At 42.0% G+C, this 15,034-nt stretch overlaps 1 protein-coding gene across 8 annotated transcripts in view; it reads left to right on the top strand.

The window, feature by feature from the left end:
• Positions 1-11,650: 11,650 nt before the first annotated feature.
• Positions 11,651-15,034, top strand: part of SLC35F5 (solute carrier family 35 member F5) — a 38,329-nt gene continuing 34,945 nt past the window's right edge. For 2 of the 8 annotated variants that reach the window (XM_030485829.1, XM_030485827.1), the window contains exon 1: positions 14,179-14,640. Coding sequence is in view for 5 of the 8 variants with exons in the window: in XM_030485832.1 (XP_030341692.1) it covers positions 14,609-14,640 (32 nt within the window). In the remaining 3 variants the exon portion in view is untranslated. Of the gene's footprint in view, positions 11,775-12,198; positions 12,282-14,178; positions 14,641-15,034 lie in introns of those variants that run through there. The other 6 variants (XM_030485832.1, XM_030485831.1, XM_030485830.1 and 3 more) reach the window with 6 other exon arrangements.

Here is a 15,034-nt window from a genome sequence, read left to right as displayed (position 1 = left end):
CACTTCCTGCCCAAGAGCACAGGAGCCCATTTTAGCTCAGCCCTGGAGCCTCAGTTTTTGTCTGAACTATGCTCTAGGTGTGTGTTGTCCTAGCCTTGCTTTCTGGTTTTATATTAGACTTGTCCTGTCCCTTTGGGCCTCCCTGGTTGCTATCACTGGCCCTAGTCCTGGTCTGCAGGCTGGCATCCTGGCTTCACCTTGGACCTGTTTCACAGCCATGAACTTGTCTGGCAATCTGGGCTCTTGGTTGAATCTGATGACTATCTTTGGGTCTGCTGCCTTGCCTCAACCATGTAACTATGGGATGTGCCCAGGCTGGTGAGTCCCCAGCCTTGCTGGTTGTGTTACTGCAGCTGGCTCCATGTCCCTTAGTCCTCAAGGTGGTCTTGCTTCTTTCTTCAAGCCTTAGTCCACTTAGTTTAAGCTATCTCAATAAGCTCATGCGTTGAGTTCACTGGAGAGCAGACAAGAATCAGTGCCAGTGCAAAAAAAAAAAAAAGGCTAGGTACATGCCCTTCAGGTTGAGTTAGGAGGGACCAAAATCATCCCTTTTTCTAGCAGCAGCTAGACAAATCAGTTGTGAAGTTCAAGCCGCCATGTGGCTTCTGTGGGCTGCCAGATCTTCCTGAGGAACATAAGCAAGGAAAGGAGATACTGAGAATATTAACATTTTTCTTTAATGTCAAGGCAAATTATGAATAGAACATTATGAAGCAGTTAGAGATAATGAAAGGGATTTCTGCAGGATATTGTGTAGCCTGTGAGCTATGCTGTGCTAGAATATGAAAGATCAATATCTCCGAAGGCTTTTCAGAGAAAGTACGAATAACCCTGTTTTTAATGCACATGCCTCTGTGTGTGCATAGGTACTTATTTATCTAAAATAAATAGAGTTAGTATATAAAGTAGCATGTGGACTTTTCACTTTCCTCTTGTTTTTATTACCTGGTATTCAGGGTTACACATGCGGCAGGTTCAACTGCTGCATCTGGCAAATGGAGTCCTGGAATGAGAGAGCAGCTTAGTGCTCCAGTTGCAGGAGTTCAAGTAACCCCCCAGAGGAGCGTGAAACAAGGGCCCAAAAACTGTGGCATGCAGAAAGTGTGGAGCTGGCAGGTCTTGTCCTGGCTATACGGCTCACAGAGGCAGCGCAGAGGGGATCAGATTCACCAAGTTAGTATGCCCAGCTGTAGGGAGTTTTGAACAGTGTAATCATCAGTGTACCATATCTAACTTTATTGCTTAGTATCTCCAAATAATGCTCCTGATTAGTGTAGATAAACTTTAATAGAAAAGTCAAAAGACAGATAGAAGACCTATTATAAAAGTAAGCTGATGAGTTTCTGCTAACAGAAGCATCATTTTGCTATAACACATTAAATCACACCCACAAGCACTTACTATAGTGCACTCTACAGAAAATATCCCATAGCTTTTAGGATTATTTTTTTTTCTCCTTGTGAGTACAAATGTTTTCCGTGAAATTGTAGAACACTGTGCAGAAAAAAAAATATACGGCAGTTTATATGGAAAGTGAAACAAATCCGTTAAGCAACTCCATTGTGATCTCTTGCTGTAAGTTTGTGTTCTTCCTGAGTTTGCATTACGAATGACATTGAAAAAGAGCAGTGCTGGTTCATTTTGTTTTCATTAATTGCAGTGGAATTTACGTTTGAGGACCAAAAAGCATAGCATTTCTCTCAATATTAAGGTGCCAAGTCAGTCACAGTTTTGCAAGGGAACGAGTTGAAAGACTGAACTCCCTGGCCATGAGATCTCATTTCATTAGTCTTGCCAGATGCAGTTCTTCAGGTGGCTGTGGACCCAGGCACCAGTCTAATAAAGGCGTAGAGTCAGTGGTTTAGTATATTCTCAATCTTCCCAATGGAATGGTAGTGAATAAAATCCTAAATGGCCTTTATCTAGTTCCATCCTATACAGCACACATATCCTCATTCAGTGATATCCAATGATATCCTCATTCTGTGATGCATCACAGTCCAGCTTTTATAAGCGCAGTTGGGTTGCAGGTGATCTTTTCCTGAAAATCCATGATAACAGAAGTAATTACCATTGCAGAGCATCCTCCTTCTGTTGCTGTTTGCCTCTGGGCAGGTTACAATGTAAATATAAAAGAAGAGAATGCATATGAATACAAATGGGTAAGGAATTAGAAGATAAAAGTTCAGAAAGAAAGTATTTCTATTAGTCAACAAGCAAACATAGGAGCAGTCTAACAGTTTGGTTTAGATGGAGGGAACTTCCAGACAACTTTCCACAATTGTTATATAAATAAGTCTTGAGGCTCCAAATTTTTCCATGATGCAGGTATGATTTACTAGCTCTGTCAATACTACATATTAAAATTTCACAAGTCCTTAACGAGACAAAAGCATTACAAATTGCTTGTGAAGCTATATGGGAAGCTTTTCAGCATCCTGCTTATTCTGGATCATTTTCATGCAGTTAATGGCCTGCTCTTGAGCATGCAGACAGAACAACTCTGTGAATCCATATATAGATCAAGGCCTGGGAAGCACAGTAAAGTGCAAGGAACAAGAAAAAACAAAAGAAAGTAAAAGTTGCAGGGGTGAAGGGATTTTGGAAATGCCCAGAAGGACTGAGAATCTAAGCTTTCCCAGATCAGCATGTTGCCATTTAGAATGCTATAAACTGAATTTAAAAGGCAAGCTAATATCCAGTACATCCCACTGAACATATTTTAAGTCCAGGTAAAGCTGACAATAAAAGCTAGAGAAACAGCCAAGGAAAATTAGGTCTAGGTTATCCATTAAACAATATTCACTTTATTGTATTTATTATAAAGTACATTACCTAAGCATTTTAACATAAATAAGTTTAACCAATAGTTGGTGGAATACTACAGAGAGCTAAAGAAGAACATTTTATCTACCCTGATACAAGATGTATGTAGATTTCTTCCATGAAGGGCCACAAGCAATATTATATTGTTACTGGTTGATTTTGGCACAGCTCTAGCAACAGCCAGATGGGAGGCATGTGGAGCTGCACATGGGGAAGTCATGGCAAGTTACCAGGATCTCATTTGATGTGGCTACTCTCCAAGAGTTCTGACTTAGATCAACTAAAACCATTAACTTTCAAAATATAATCAGTGTGATCTTTTTTTTCTTTTTTAAATAACAGATGGGAAAAAACTATATTTCTTTGTACACTGAAACAAAGTATGTAAGGAGAGAAACTTATATACTGGGTCTTGTTTATATTCTTGGACTATTATGATGATAACACCACTATTGCCTAGAATATTTGGTAGGAATAACAGCAAAATGTGTGTCAGAAGATAAACCTAGAAAACACAGAGGAAGAATTTGGCTGAAAATGCAGTAACTTAAATAGGAACTTGATGTTCTAGTCAGAGGTAAAATCTGCAAAAGTCATGCTGTCCATAGAAAAATTGCATTCCTGTTTACAGCTTGCTTCACCAGTAAAATGTACAGAATCAGAGAATCGTTAGGGTTGGAGGGGTCCTCTGGAGATCATCTAGTCCAACCCCCCTGCCAAGGCAGGGCTCCTAGAGCAGGTTACCCAGGAAACATGTACAGGTGGGTTTTGAATGTCTCCAGAGAGGGAGACTCCACAACCTCCCTGGGCAGCCCGTTCCAGTGCTCTGCCACCCGCAACGTAAAGAACTTCTTCCTCAGGTTGAGGTGGAACCTCTTGTGTTTAATTTCTGGCCATTGCTCCTCATGCTGTCTCTGGGCACCATTGGAAACAGTCTGGCACCATCCTCTTGGCACCCACTTTTGAGATATTTATATGCATTCATGAGATCCCCTCTCAGTCTTCTCTTCTCCAGACTAAACAGGCCCAGCTCCTGCAATCTCTCCTCATAAGAGAGATGCTCCCGATCCCTGGTCATTTTTTTGGCCCTCTGCTGGACCCTTTCCAGTAGCTCCTTGCCTTTCTTGTACTGAGGAGCCCAGAAGTGGACACAGTACTCCAGATGTGGCCTCACTAGAGCTGAGTAGATGAGGAGGATCACCTCACTTGACGTGCTGGCCACACTCCTCCAGATGTGCTCCAGGATACTGTTGGCTGCTGGCTCATAGTCAACTTATCATCTACCAATATTCCCAGGTTCTTCTCAGCTGAACTGCTCTCTAGTAGGTCAGTCCCCAACCTGTACTGGTAGTTGGGTTCTTCCTCCCCAGGTGCAGTACCCTACACTTGCCCTTAATGAACCTCATTAGGTTTTCCTCCACCCAATTCTTCAGCCTGTCAGGGTCCTGCTGGATGGCAGCACAGCCTTCAGGTGTATCAGCCACTCCCACAGCTTTGTATCATCAGCAAACTTGCTGAGGGTGTTCTCTAGCCGTTCATCCAGGTCATTGATAAACAAGTTGAATAAGACTGGACCCAGTATTGATCCTTGGGGAACACCACTGGCTACAGGCCTCCCACTGGATTCTTCTCTGCTGATCATGACCCTCTGAGCTTTGCCATGTAGCCACTTTTTGATCCACCTTACTGACGATTTGTCTAACCCACGTTTTGTAAGCATACCTACAAGGATGTTATGGGAGACAATGTCAAAAGGCTTGCTGAAGTTGAGGTAACATCCACTTCTCTCCCCTCATCGATCCATCCTGCCATGTCACCATAGAAGGCTATCAGATTGGTCAAGCATGAATTGTTTATCTTTGTGCTGCTATTCTGTGCTTTCTTATAACAAATAAGTCTTGTTCCTTTATAAAGCTTCTGTAAGTGAATTATTAGAACAATGGCAGCAGGATTCCTACAACAGCAAAGCAGGATACAAACCTGTGCTATATCTATGTTGCACAGGCTCCACATGGTCACACCTGGGAGCCAAGTAATAGCTTGGTCGTGATCAGAAAATCTGTGCTTTCTCATGTAATAGAAACATTATTATGTGTTCTCAGTTGTACCTATTTACTTTCTTGGCTGGAACAAATGTGTATTGCTACTTTTTCATATGACTTATTATACTCTTCAACAGAACTGAGAACCTAAATCAATCACAGCTGTAAGTATCTGACCTGCTTTAGTGGTTTTCCTTTAGGTGTCAACTTTCATATTCACCATGTTATGAACCATTGATTTGAGTAAAAGCCATTATAACTTGCAAACATTTATGAAACCACCACTATTTTTAATCTAGTGATATTTTATTTTTTATTTGAAGATGTCATCCCTGTGCTAAATCAAATCAGTATGTCACTAGTTTGCAGTTTAGCAGCCATTGCAGGTGTCTGTAACCAATGAGGCTTCCAGCAGAGCACAGAAGCTCACCGTGGTAAAACCAAGCCTTAAAAGAGGTGGCAAGTATAAGGACAAGAAAAGTCCCAGATCATCCATGCTTAGAACAGAGGATTGAGCTTATCCAAGTGGGTCATTTCACAAAAAGTAGTAGCATGAAGAGTCATTGAGCATGTGATGGCACCATGGATTTTTAAGCTATTCATTTGAAAGTGCAAGCAATTGAATGTATGACAGGTAAAATCAGTTTCTGTTCTGAGACACTTGTTCAGACTTTAACCACAGTTTACCAACTTTTGAGAGGGCTTTTCAGAAGAGGATTATTTAGAAACACTTGTATTTTACCTTTTTGATTTTTTTCCTGGTTTTGTGACTTTTGAAAAAGATATATTCTTATATTCTCTTTATTTGATTCAAGCAGTTGGCTCCTCAGCTTTTAGAAGACAATAGATGTTAAAGTCTACTGTATCACAACTATGGTCATTGTGCCATGTTAGTCTTATTGTACTTTTTTCAAGATAATGCAGGGAGGAAGGGAGAGCTAGGAGGAGAATTGGAAACTTGCATAGACAGTTGTCCTTCTCTGGATGCAGCAGCGTGCTGCTCAAAAATGGTACCAGCCTTTCCAGTCAGCTGGATATTCTAGCATCCACAGTTCTATTGGCAGAAACATAAATAAGCACTCCCTAATTGTCTCCAGACAAAAGGAGACATAACTAAAAATATTCTCTCTGATAAGGTAAATAATTTGGCTGCCTTCTTTCTAGCAGGATAAGGAATGTTCTCTCTAGCAGAGTAAAGAACAGTCTCTCCAACATAGCTGGGAGATAGCAGTGTACAACTCATGCAGTGATTTATTTAGAAACAATGATCAATAATAGTCAAATTAGTCAACAGTGGAAACACTTGAAAAATATTGCATTCCTAAATCAATCAATCAAATTCTGGTGACAGTGCTGCACACATAAAAAAATGGAAACAATTCCAAAGCACTATTTCTAAATGCTGGGTACCTCCATACTAGGTTTATTCAGTCTGTTTGGTAATATATATAGAAAGAAACCATTAACTTATTTCTGTAAAGTTCGGGTTTGTTGCTTGTCCTGCTGAAAGATTCTAGGAAATTCTCCTGAAATAATACCTTAATGGATCATCAAAAAATATAAAAGCTGTTTGCAACTCTGCAGTGCTGTGTCAGCCACTGTAATGATTATATGGATGTCTGATGAATCATAGCATCATAGAATGGTTAGGGTTAGAAGGGACCTTAAAGATCATCTAGTTCCAAGCCCCCTGCCACGGGCAGGGACACCTTCCACTAGACCAGGTTGCTCAAAGCCCCATCCAACCTGGCCTTGAACACTGCCAGGGATGGGACATCCACAGCTTCTCTGGGCAACCTGTTCTAGTGCCTCACCACCCTCACAGTAAAGAATTTTTTCCTAATAGCTAAATCTCCCTTCTTCCAGTTTAAAGCCATTCCCCCTTGTCCTATCCTTACCTGCCTTTGTAAAAAGCGACCCCTCCAGCTTTCCTGTAGGTCCCTTGAGTTACTGGAAGGCTGCTCAAAGGTCTCCTGCAGCCTTCTCTTCGCCAGGCTGAACAACCCCAGCTCTCTCAGCCTGTCTTCATAGGAGAGGTGCTCTAGCCCTTTGATCATCCCGGTGGCTTCCTCTGGACTCACTCCAACAGGTTCAAAACTAACAGAACATTGTATCTAAATCTTTCACTGACTGTACTGCTTTGAAAAATTGTAGTAGAAACAAAAACTGTGGCAAATTATGCTAAGGAACATGCAAATTTCACAAAATCTTAAAGACAGATTATGTTAGCCCTTATTATAAGAATAGGGGCATTAAAATACCTATCTGGGGAACTACATGCCTTTTTAAGTTGGCAACCAACAAGCCAACCAACTTGACATTAAAGGACAACAAATTTTGAACCCTTACTGTCTGAAAACAATGCACAGGCAAAGCCAAGAATCAGTAGCTCTGTCAGTGCAACTTCTCCACGCATTTTTGGTGCAGTTTAAGAGCATCTGCATTGAAAATACCATGGGTACTTGTTAACATTACAAGATCTGAAAAACAAACTTTCTCTCCTGTATTTCCCTGCAGAATAACTTCCCGTTTCATCCACCTGTGTGCTCTATATGTAGAATCTTTATATATATACAATATGTCTCCCATGCTAATGCTGTTAAGAATCAATATTGGATGTTTGTTCCTTTGCTTTAGGCTCTTCTCGTGAGAATACCTGACTTATCTGGAATATTATGCATGCCCAGCAAGGGATCAGTTAACTATTACCATATTGGGCAATACTGCAATTCACTTTGAATAGTACCTTCTGTTGCAATGAGCCTCAGTGAATCACTGTGATTATTCATACAGGAATGTGCAAAAGCACAAGTATAAAAACCTGTTCTGTGTTCTCCTGATCATGCAGGGTCAGATTACGTGCAATTCCAATGTTTTAGCCTTGTGTTGGGAAAACTGCCTGACTTGACCTTTAGGAAGTTGCTTTTTGGGGAATATTCACTGCAAGTAAAAATCACATTTGACTCTCTGTTAAGGCCTGGTTTTTTTATGGTTTTTTTGTGGATTGCATCTCCAGACAGAGCAGGTACCCTTGTTCACAAAAGCGTTTCTGCTAGCTATGATATTCAAATGACTCTCTACTTGTCCAGCGTTTGTGAAGGTTACACGTGCATATGATTTTTCTCAACAGCATGGTAATTCTGTAATTTGGAGCACTTCTGAAATGTTTACTTTCCATTTACTTTTTGTTTTGCTTGGATAGGCTTCCAAATGCTTTTTAAAATTGTCTTTTTAAAAGAAATTATGATTACAATTCCTCTACTGAAAATAATTAAGTGATAGCAATTTAGTAATTTTCAGTCTGGGAAATACCATTGCCAATTAAGATTTGTGTTTTCTTTACTAATATAAATCAGCAGAGTAAAGAGACTGAAATAAGTGATGACAAGTTCCCCAAATGAGTTGTTTTACTAGTCTGTAATCCTAGTACTAGCTAATATTTGCAAATAATGTTCAGTAGGAAGCAGAAAAAACTCTCGATTCTAATTCATTTTCTACAGGTATTGAAAATAATGGTTGATAAAAAGCTACACTGCAAAAATATTTGTGGTTTTTATTTCAGCTTCTCAAGAATTAGACCAGGAGGAGGGGAAGGCAGTGAAGATGGTGAGCAATTAGAACTGTTCTCTCTGCCACCAGTGGCTTCATGCAAAGTGGGACTTAGGTTGCAAGGGCAGTTAAGGACAACTGTAACACACATTAAAAATGGTGCAAAGAAGGTGAAGTGGAACAACTATTACAAGTTATAAGATTATTAACCAGTGGCCTAAACCCAAGAAAAACAAAGCATTTTCTTCTATGACACAAGACTCTACCTAAATAAATCCTGAATAGCTAATGTTTTATAGTATAACTCAGTTCACAGAAAGAATTAGCCGAGTTCATTGGTCCATCAAGAGCTATTAAATATATTGGCTGATTTACAGACTTCCAGATAAGGATGCTATAAACCATTTATGTTTAAAAACTACAAGGATGTGCCATGGAAACAACTCTGTAAGTGCCTTGTTTCCAGTACCCTTTTCCCAGGCATCTATTACGAGTCATTGTGGAGGCACAATTCTGAGTTAGAAAGACTGTTGGTCTAACCCCACAGAACAGGGTAAAATTCTGCTTTCATGCATCCTACACCACGTCTAGTCCTGAACACTGAAACTACATCCTTCTCCTAAGGAGGACATAAGTTGATCAAAACTGACTTTGTCAGTTTATATCTTAATACAGTTTCTTCTGCTGCTTTGTCTTGTTCATTAAGATGGACATATTGTTCATCAAAGATCTGATCCAAATCCTTCTGAAGGAACATTTCTTTAAAATAAGTTGATTCAATTCCTTTGTTGAGATCTATTTATGAGACCTACAGAGTGTTAAATTTCCTTCTTGGGATCTGATCTGTTGCATCCAAATCAGCCACTACATTCTCATAAGTAGAGTGTGCAGGAGTAGAAACTAAATATCGATTTAAAAATGCAATTTAACAGGTCTGTAAAATGGAGTGTTTTATGAAAATATTACAGCGCTGCTGGGAAGTAGATATATAATTTTGTTTTGCCTATAAAAGCGCTATTTATGTAACCAAAACATTCACAGCAAGAAAAATAAACATGCAATATGAGTATATTTGCAAGATACGTAGAGTTTTATTACATGTGATTACTACAACGCTAATTCTAAAAAAAAAAGAACAATAAAAAAAGGGGGAGGAAGAAATTGTTGTAATAGTTTCGGAGAAGACACAAGATCATCATGTGAACTTTTACACTAGGAAGCAAATTACTTCAGAGCTAAAAATACTTAAGTCCTGTATTATTTCTAAGTGTAAAGTACCAACTTCTGGGCTTCTGACAGTATTAACCCAGTTTTCTTCATATGCCTCAGAAACCACAGCATAAGTGCCTCATGCTGTGACGAAGAGAAGCTTGGCACTCAACTGCAGTTTTCTCCTATTTGCCTGTCTCTGTCAAAATGTTTAAAATCAAAGCATTAAGAAGTTAGATTTAGCTGTGTTGCCACATTGAGATGCAAACTGAACAGCCTCATAAAAAATAAAGAAAACTTGCATACAAGAGAGGACATGTGAAGCTACACTCAGAAAGATGGTTTAAATTCACAGTTGGGATTTCATATGCTTTCCACTGTCAAAGAAGACTAAAGGAAAAAAGATAGACAATCTGTGCATCTCCAGATGTTTTGCCATCCCTAACACCAGCTACTACCGCTCGCTGTGAGACAGCACTTGCCAGGAACAGCAAACCAAGCTCAGCTTTATTATGCTAGCTCTCAAAGGTGAATTTCCCGTCTCCAGAGCTTTTCTATCACTTGTGATCAGGTGAGACAGAAGAAGCTGAGAATCTGTGCCTTCCCTGTTGTCTTAGTTATTCTCCCTGTTCACAAGAATAAACGTAGCTTTTTAAACATAAAATATTTATTATATATGTCTATAAAATGTCACTTTTTATGCTATTAAAAGTGTGTTGATAGTGAAGCAGACATCTATTTTGAGAATTTAATTAGTTGCCACTACTTCCCACTCCTGTGAGATTTTGTATCGCCAAGTAAAAACAATAACTATGAAACAAAGATTCCACCATCTCACTGCATTTTAGGACATTTCTCAAGGGTGTTGCTCACTTTGGTTTTTTTTTTCTTCCCTTTTTTTGACAGACTAGTTTCAAGCTCCATCCCACTTCTCCATCTCTAGTTCTGCAGTTCGTGCTCTCAGCCTTCTCTGTTCCTTTGTTCCTGTTTATTTTTTCGACCTGCTTATCTCATTGCTTTGAAAAAGGCTGTATAAATGCTAGATAATGGCTCATCTAGCCAAAGAAAGCTCTCTTGGTTCAGAGCTATTCTACCCATTCTCTCATTAAACATGATAACGTAGATGGCACAGCAGGGGCTGCTCCCGGGTCAAGGCAGGTGTCAAGGCGGAATAACCCAGCTGCAGGGGGATGACCCATGCTTCTGAGGAAACAAGCAAAATTATAGAATCATAGAACGGTTTAGGTTGGAAAAGACCTTAAAGCTCATCTAGTTCCAACCCTCCTGCCATGGGCAAGGACACCTTCCACCGGATCAGGTTGCTCAAAGCCCCGTCCAGCCTGGCCTTGGACACTTCCAGGGCTGGGACATCCACAACTTCTCTGGGCAACCTGTTCCAGTGTCTCACGACGCTCACTGTGAAGAACTTCTTAAAATGTAACCTAAATCTACCCTATTTCAGTTTAAAGCCACCCCCCCTTGCCCTATCACTACTTGCTCTTATAAAAAGCCCGGGTTCACTACACTTTAACGCCGCCCCCTGGCGGCTTGCCGCCGTTGTAAGGAGCAGTGACTCCTCGTTCCCGCTGGCCAGGAGGGCCCCGTCACCGCCCGGCGGAGCCTTTTGCTGCCACCCCTCCGGAGGCGAGCCCAGCACCGGTAAGCGTTTTCAAGGAAGACATGAAGTAAAGCTCCGTTCCGCCTCCTTGCGGCCTTGCCTCCTGCCCGTTCCCGACGGGGCAGCGCCCGTTCCCAGCTACACGGCAGTGGGAATCGGCACCTCAAACCTCCGCGCAGCGAAACCTGGCGGCTCGAAGTCTGAGCCGACAGAGGGGCTGGGGAGGAGAAACGCCCCTTCACACCGTCCGCCGGTGCCAGGCCGCGGGGCGGGGACGGGAGGCCCTGCCGTCCGCTCGCCAGGGGACGGCCGCCAGCAGGGGTGGCGAGCGGCTGACCGAGCGGCTCGATGGGGCGGGCGGGCGGGGCGGGGCGGGGCGGGGCCGCCGCTCGCTCGTGGCCTCGTAGATGGATTCCGGCCGCTCACGCAAGCCACCATCTTAGAGGGCGGGCAGTCGGTCGGGGAGGGAAGGGAAGCGAAGCGGGAGGTGCCGTTGCCAGATGGAGCTCCGGGCCCCTTCGCGGCCTCAGGTACCTCCGCTGTCGCGGGGACGGGGCTGCGGCGAGCCCCAAGCGGCTGTGCGCGGCAGGAGGCGGGCCACGGTTCCGTGGCTGCTGCCCTCTCAGCCGTGCCGTCCTTGTCAGCTGTCGCCGGGGGTGTCGCGGGCAAGAGGCCTCGATCGCCCCGTCCCCGGCCCGTAGGGCTGATGGGGGCGAAACCGGGCTCCGCCTCGAGAGGGGACCTTTGCCCCCTCACGTCGCTCATGGCCGGGCCGGGCCGGGGAGTGCCCCGGCTGTGCGCGCGGCTGTGTGGCCCGTCTCCCGCCGGCCGTTCCTGGCGTCCAGCGGTGGTCGGAGGCGGCGTGTGTCGCTCTCTCGCCTCCGGCTGCCGGACCTCGGCCCTGTCCCACGCGCGTCTGTGTCAGCGGCGTTGGAGAAGCACTTTCCTCGCCTCAGGCGAGGGTGTCCGCCGTGCCCAGGGAAGGAGGAGGTGTATGTGGAGGGATCCCGCTTCCCCAGGAGCGGGCGAGCGGGCAGGTGACGAGGTCTCAGTCGTGCCTCGCCTGAGGTGCGAGGAGGTTCGCGCTTCCCTTGCTTGGGCTGCTCTCTCCCCTTCTGCGGTCCCCCGTGTTTGGTTTACGTGCGAGCGCAGGACGAGTACTCATTCTTCCTCCTCTGTGATTCCCGGAGCTTGAGCCGTATTTCTTTCTCCTCAGGCATACACTTTTTTCCTGAATGTGTTAAGGAGGTTTACTCATTTCCTTCTTTGCTCCTGCTACTTTTTCGCCAAAGATACCTGTCGGCAGGAAGCAAGGAAGGAGAAGACCCCATTCACTCTGAAAGCACTTTTCTGAATGTGGTGCTTTTGCCTATTTCTAACATGCCTGGAAGGCTCAGTTTTCAGCGGCAAGTGTAGTTTTGAAAGCTGCTGTGCTTGCTCTTATCGGAGATCTGTGGCTGTTTATCCTGTGACAAAGCATGATATGTTTAGATCTTGCACTACACAAGATGAGATGGGTAGCATGTGAAATGAATGTCATTTGTAATTCTTAGCTAGTGTTAAATGTAGAGCTACAGCTGGCTAAGAGATTGTTCTGTGCATGGTAACACTTGAGGCCTCGGCAGCTTGACATTAAGCTTTCTCTTCTAATGTTATTGGAAGAGGATAAGGAGGAAAGCACTGTCAGTTCCACTTGCAAACTTCCACTATGCTAACCTGAAACTAGTGTGTTTTTAACTCGATGTGGTCATAGATGCTGAGGGTTGTAGTCATGCTGGGGTTCTGTAGGAATGAATCTGAGAAGTATGTGGTTAAATAGTCTGGTAGCTGGTAAAGACTCCCAAGTGTGCAATAGATTAATATTCTGCATTACTATTTTTTTATAAGAAAATTTGTTTGAAACTTTGATCAATTTTGAGGAAGTGCTGAATAAGAAACTTTTTCAAGTGTTCCTTGACTTCCTTGTTCCAAAGTGTTCTTACGGCTTTGCCATAACAGTTCGGTAGTATGACTGCTACATTGTGCACTGGCAGATTGTTAAAACATCTCTTTACTTTAAGCCAAATTCTTTCATTTTGATACTAAATTTTACGTGGTCTTTGTGTAAACTTAAGTCTTGTATAACTTTTTATTTAGCTAGGAATGGTGATCTCTACTTGAAGTACTCAGTACTGGCATGAAGAACTTGGTTTCAGTTTCTCTTTTTGGGTCAATTACTTCACTATATTCTACAGATTCTATGGGAAACATTCCTTGAGTAAAGATTACAGGGCTGTAGTGAATGTCGTGTTGCTTAGGGTTTACCTTTCTATCTCTTCTGAAGATTCTTGCTTTTGCTGCTGTTGTGTGATGCCCCTTGAAAGTTGGGTGGAGGTCAGAGTTGTGTTAAATTTGCATTGCTTATTGTACCTTTCCAGAGTTAGGAGGATGAGTGTAGAATGTCTGCCAGTTTACTTTCAGCTTTGTTCCGGTTAGACTCAAAGCGGTGTCTCTGTTTATCTTATCTCAAAGGCAATCAAATATGAAATGAAAATCACTTGACGACAATATATATTAAGGGGGGTGAGAGGGGTGGGGATGTATCAGGGAACTTGTATTGTTGGAGCAGCTGGTATAACTGGAAAAACTAAAACCATTTCTTCTGCATGCAAACCTTATCTTGGTATGTTGTCTTTCAAATTGTGTATGAAATAATCTTGAGTAAACACAAGGAAGAATTTCAAGTTGACTTGCACCATGGTCTGTGACTGAGCTGCTGTTCTGGGTCTCTTGTTACTCTTGTTACTATGTACTTTTTTTTTCTTTTTGTGGGGTGTGTGTGTTCTTCATAGAACAGCTGGAAGCAATACTCCTGTTTTGCAATGATTTGGCGCTTCTTACAATGTTCTGTTCCGTAATTGTCAATACAATAAAAGCTATTTTATATTTGTGAACTTCCTAAGATTTTTTTTTTTTTGTCTCTTTTGGGATGGAACTTTTAATATTAAAAAAGTGGTAATCTGCACAAAGAAGCATTTAGTGCTGTAGAAATATATAAGACTGCACGTTAAGTATCAGTGGTGGTGTTATACATCCTGTCCTCAGAAGTCACTTACTGCATGTTCAGAACAGTAGAGTTGGACAGGCTGTTGAGCCTGTTGGCTTTAGTGTAATCAGCCAAGTGAACATACATTGTAGATTACACAGACGGTTTTAAATTTTTGTATGTGTATCATAAGTTAAAATGGTGACTCAGCTTAAGTGATCTAGGATACTGTAATATTTTAAAAACAAAATACAGTGTTATGACAAGGAAAATTAAGTATATTTTCTTGTCTTTTTGCAGAAGGTCTTGATGTAACTGGCCGAAAAATGGTTCTGCAAGATGACAGCATCAACTTTAACACTGTTAAAATGGTAAATAAAATATTTAAAAATATCTCCATGCCATTTGCTGAAAATTACAACAATATTAAGAAATGCTTTTAAAATGAATGTTTCTTCAAATGTCAAATTTCAACTGGTATTTTAAAGTTATACCATGTGGAAAGCATATTTATTTCCTAATAATGGAAACAAAAGGCAGGCATGCTGAATTTTCTACTGTATTGAATAGAGTAGAATATTGTATTTACTTTTAAACATCATTTCTATTTCAGCCTATATGTCTTCTGGTGGCTTAAATTTATTGTAACTCTGTGCACTTGATGAATTAAATGTTTTGTAAAGGTAAAGCCATGTTCTTAGAGAGAAGTGTCTTGTTTTAGGTGTTAGATGTCATATATGCTAAATTTTTATCCTTATCCTGAAG

Source organism: Strigops habroptila, chromosome 5 (assembly GCF_004027225.2).
Source record: "Strigops habroptila isolate Jane chromosome 5, bStrHab1.2.pri, whole genome shotgun sequence".
Classification (NCBI taxonomy): Eukaryota; Metazoa; Chordata; class Aves; order Psittaciformes; family Psittacidae; genus Strigops; species Strigops habroptila.
Note: the sequence above shows the minus strand (reverse complement) of the source record. Positions and strands in the feature narration are given on the sequence as shown.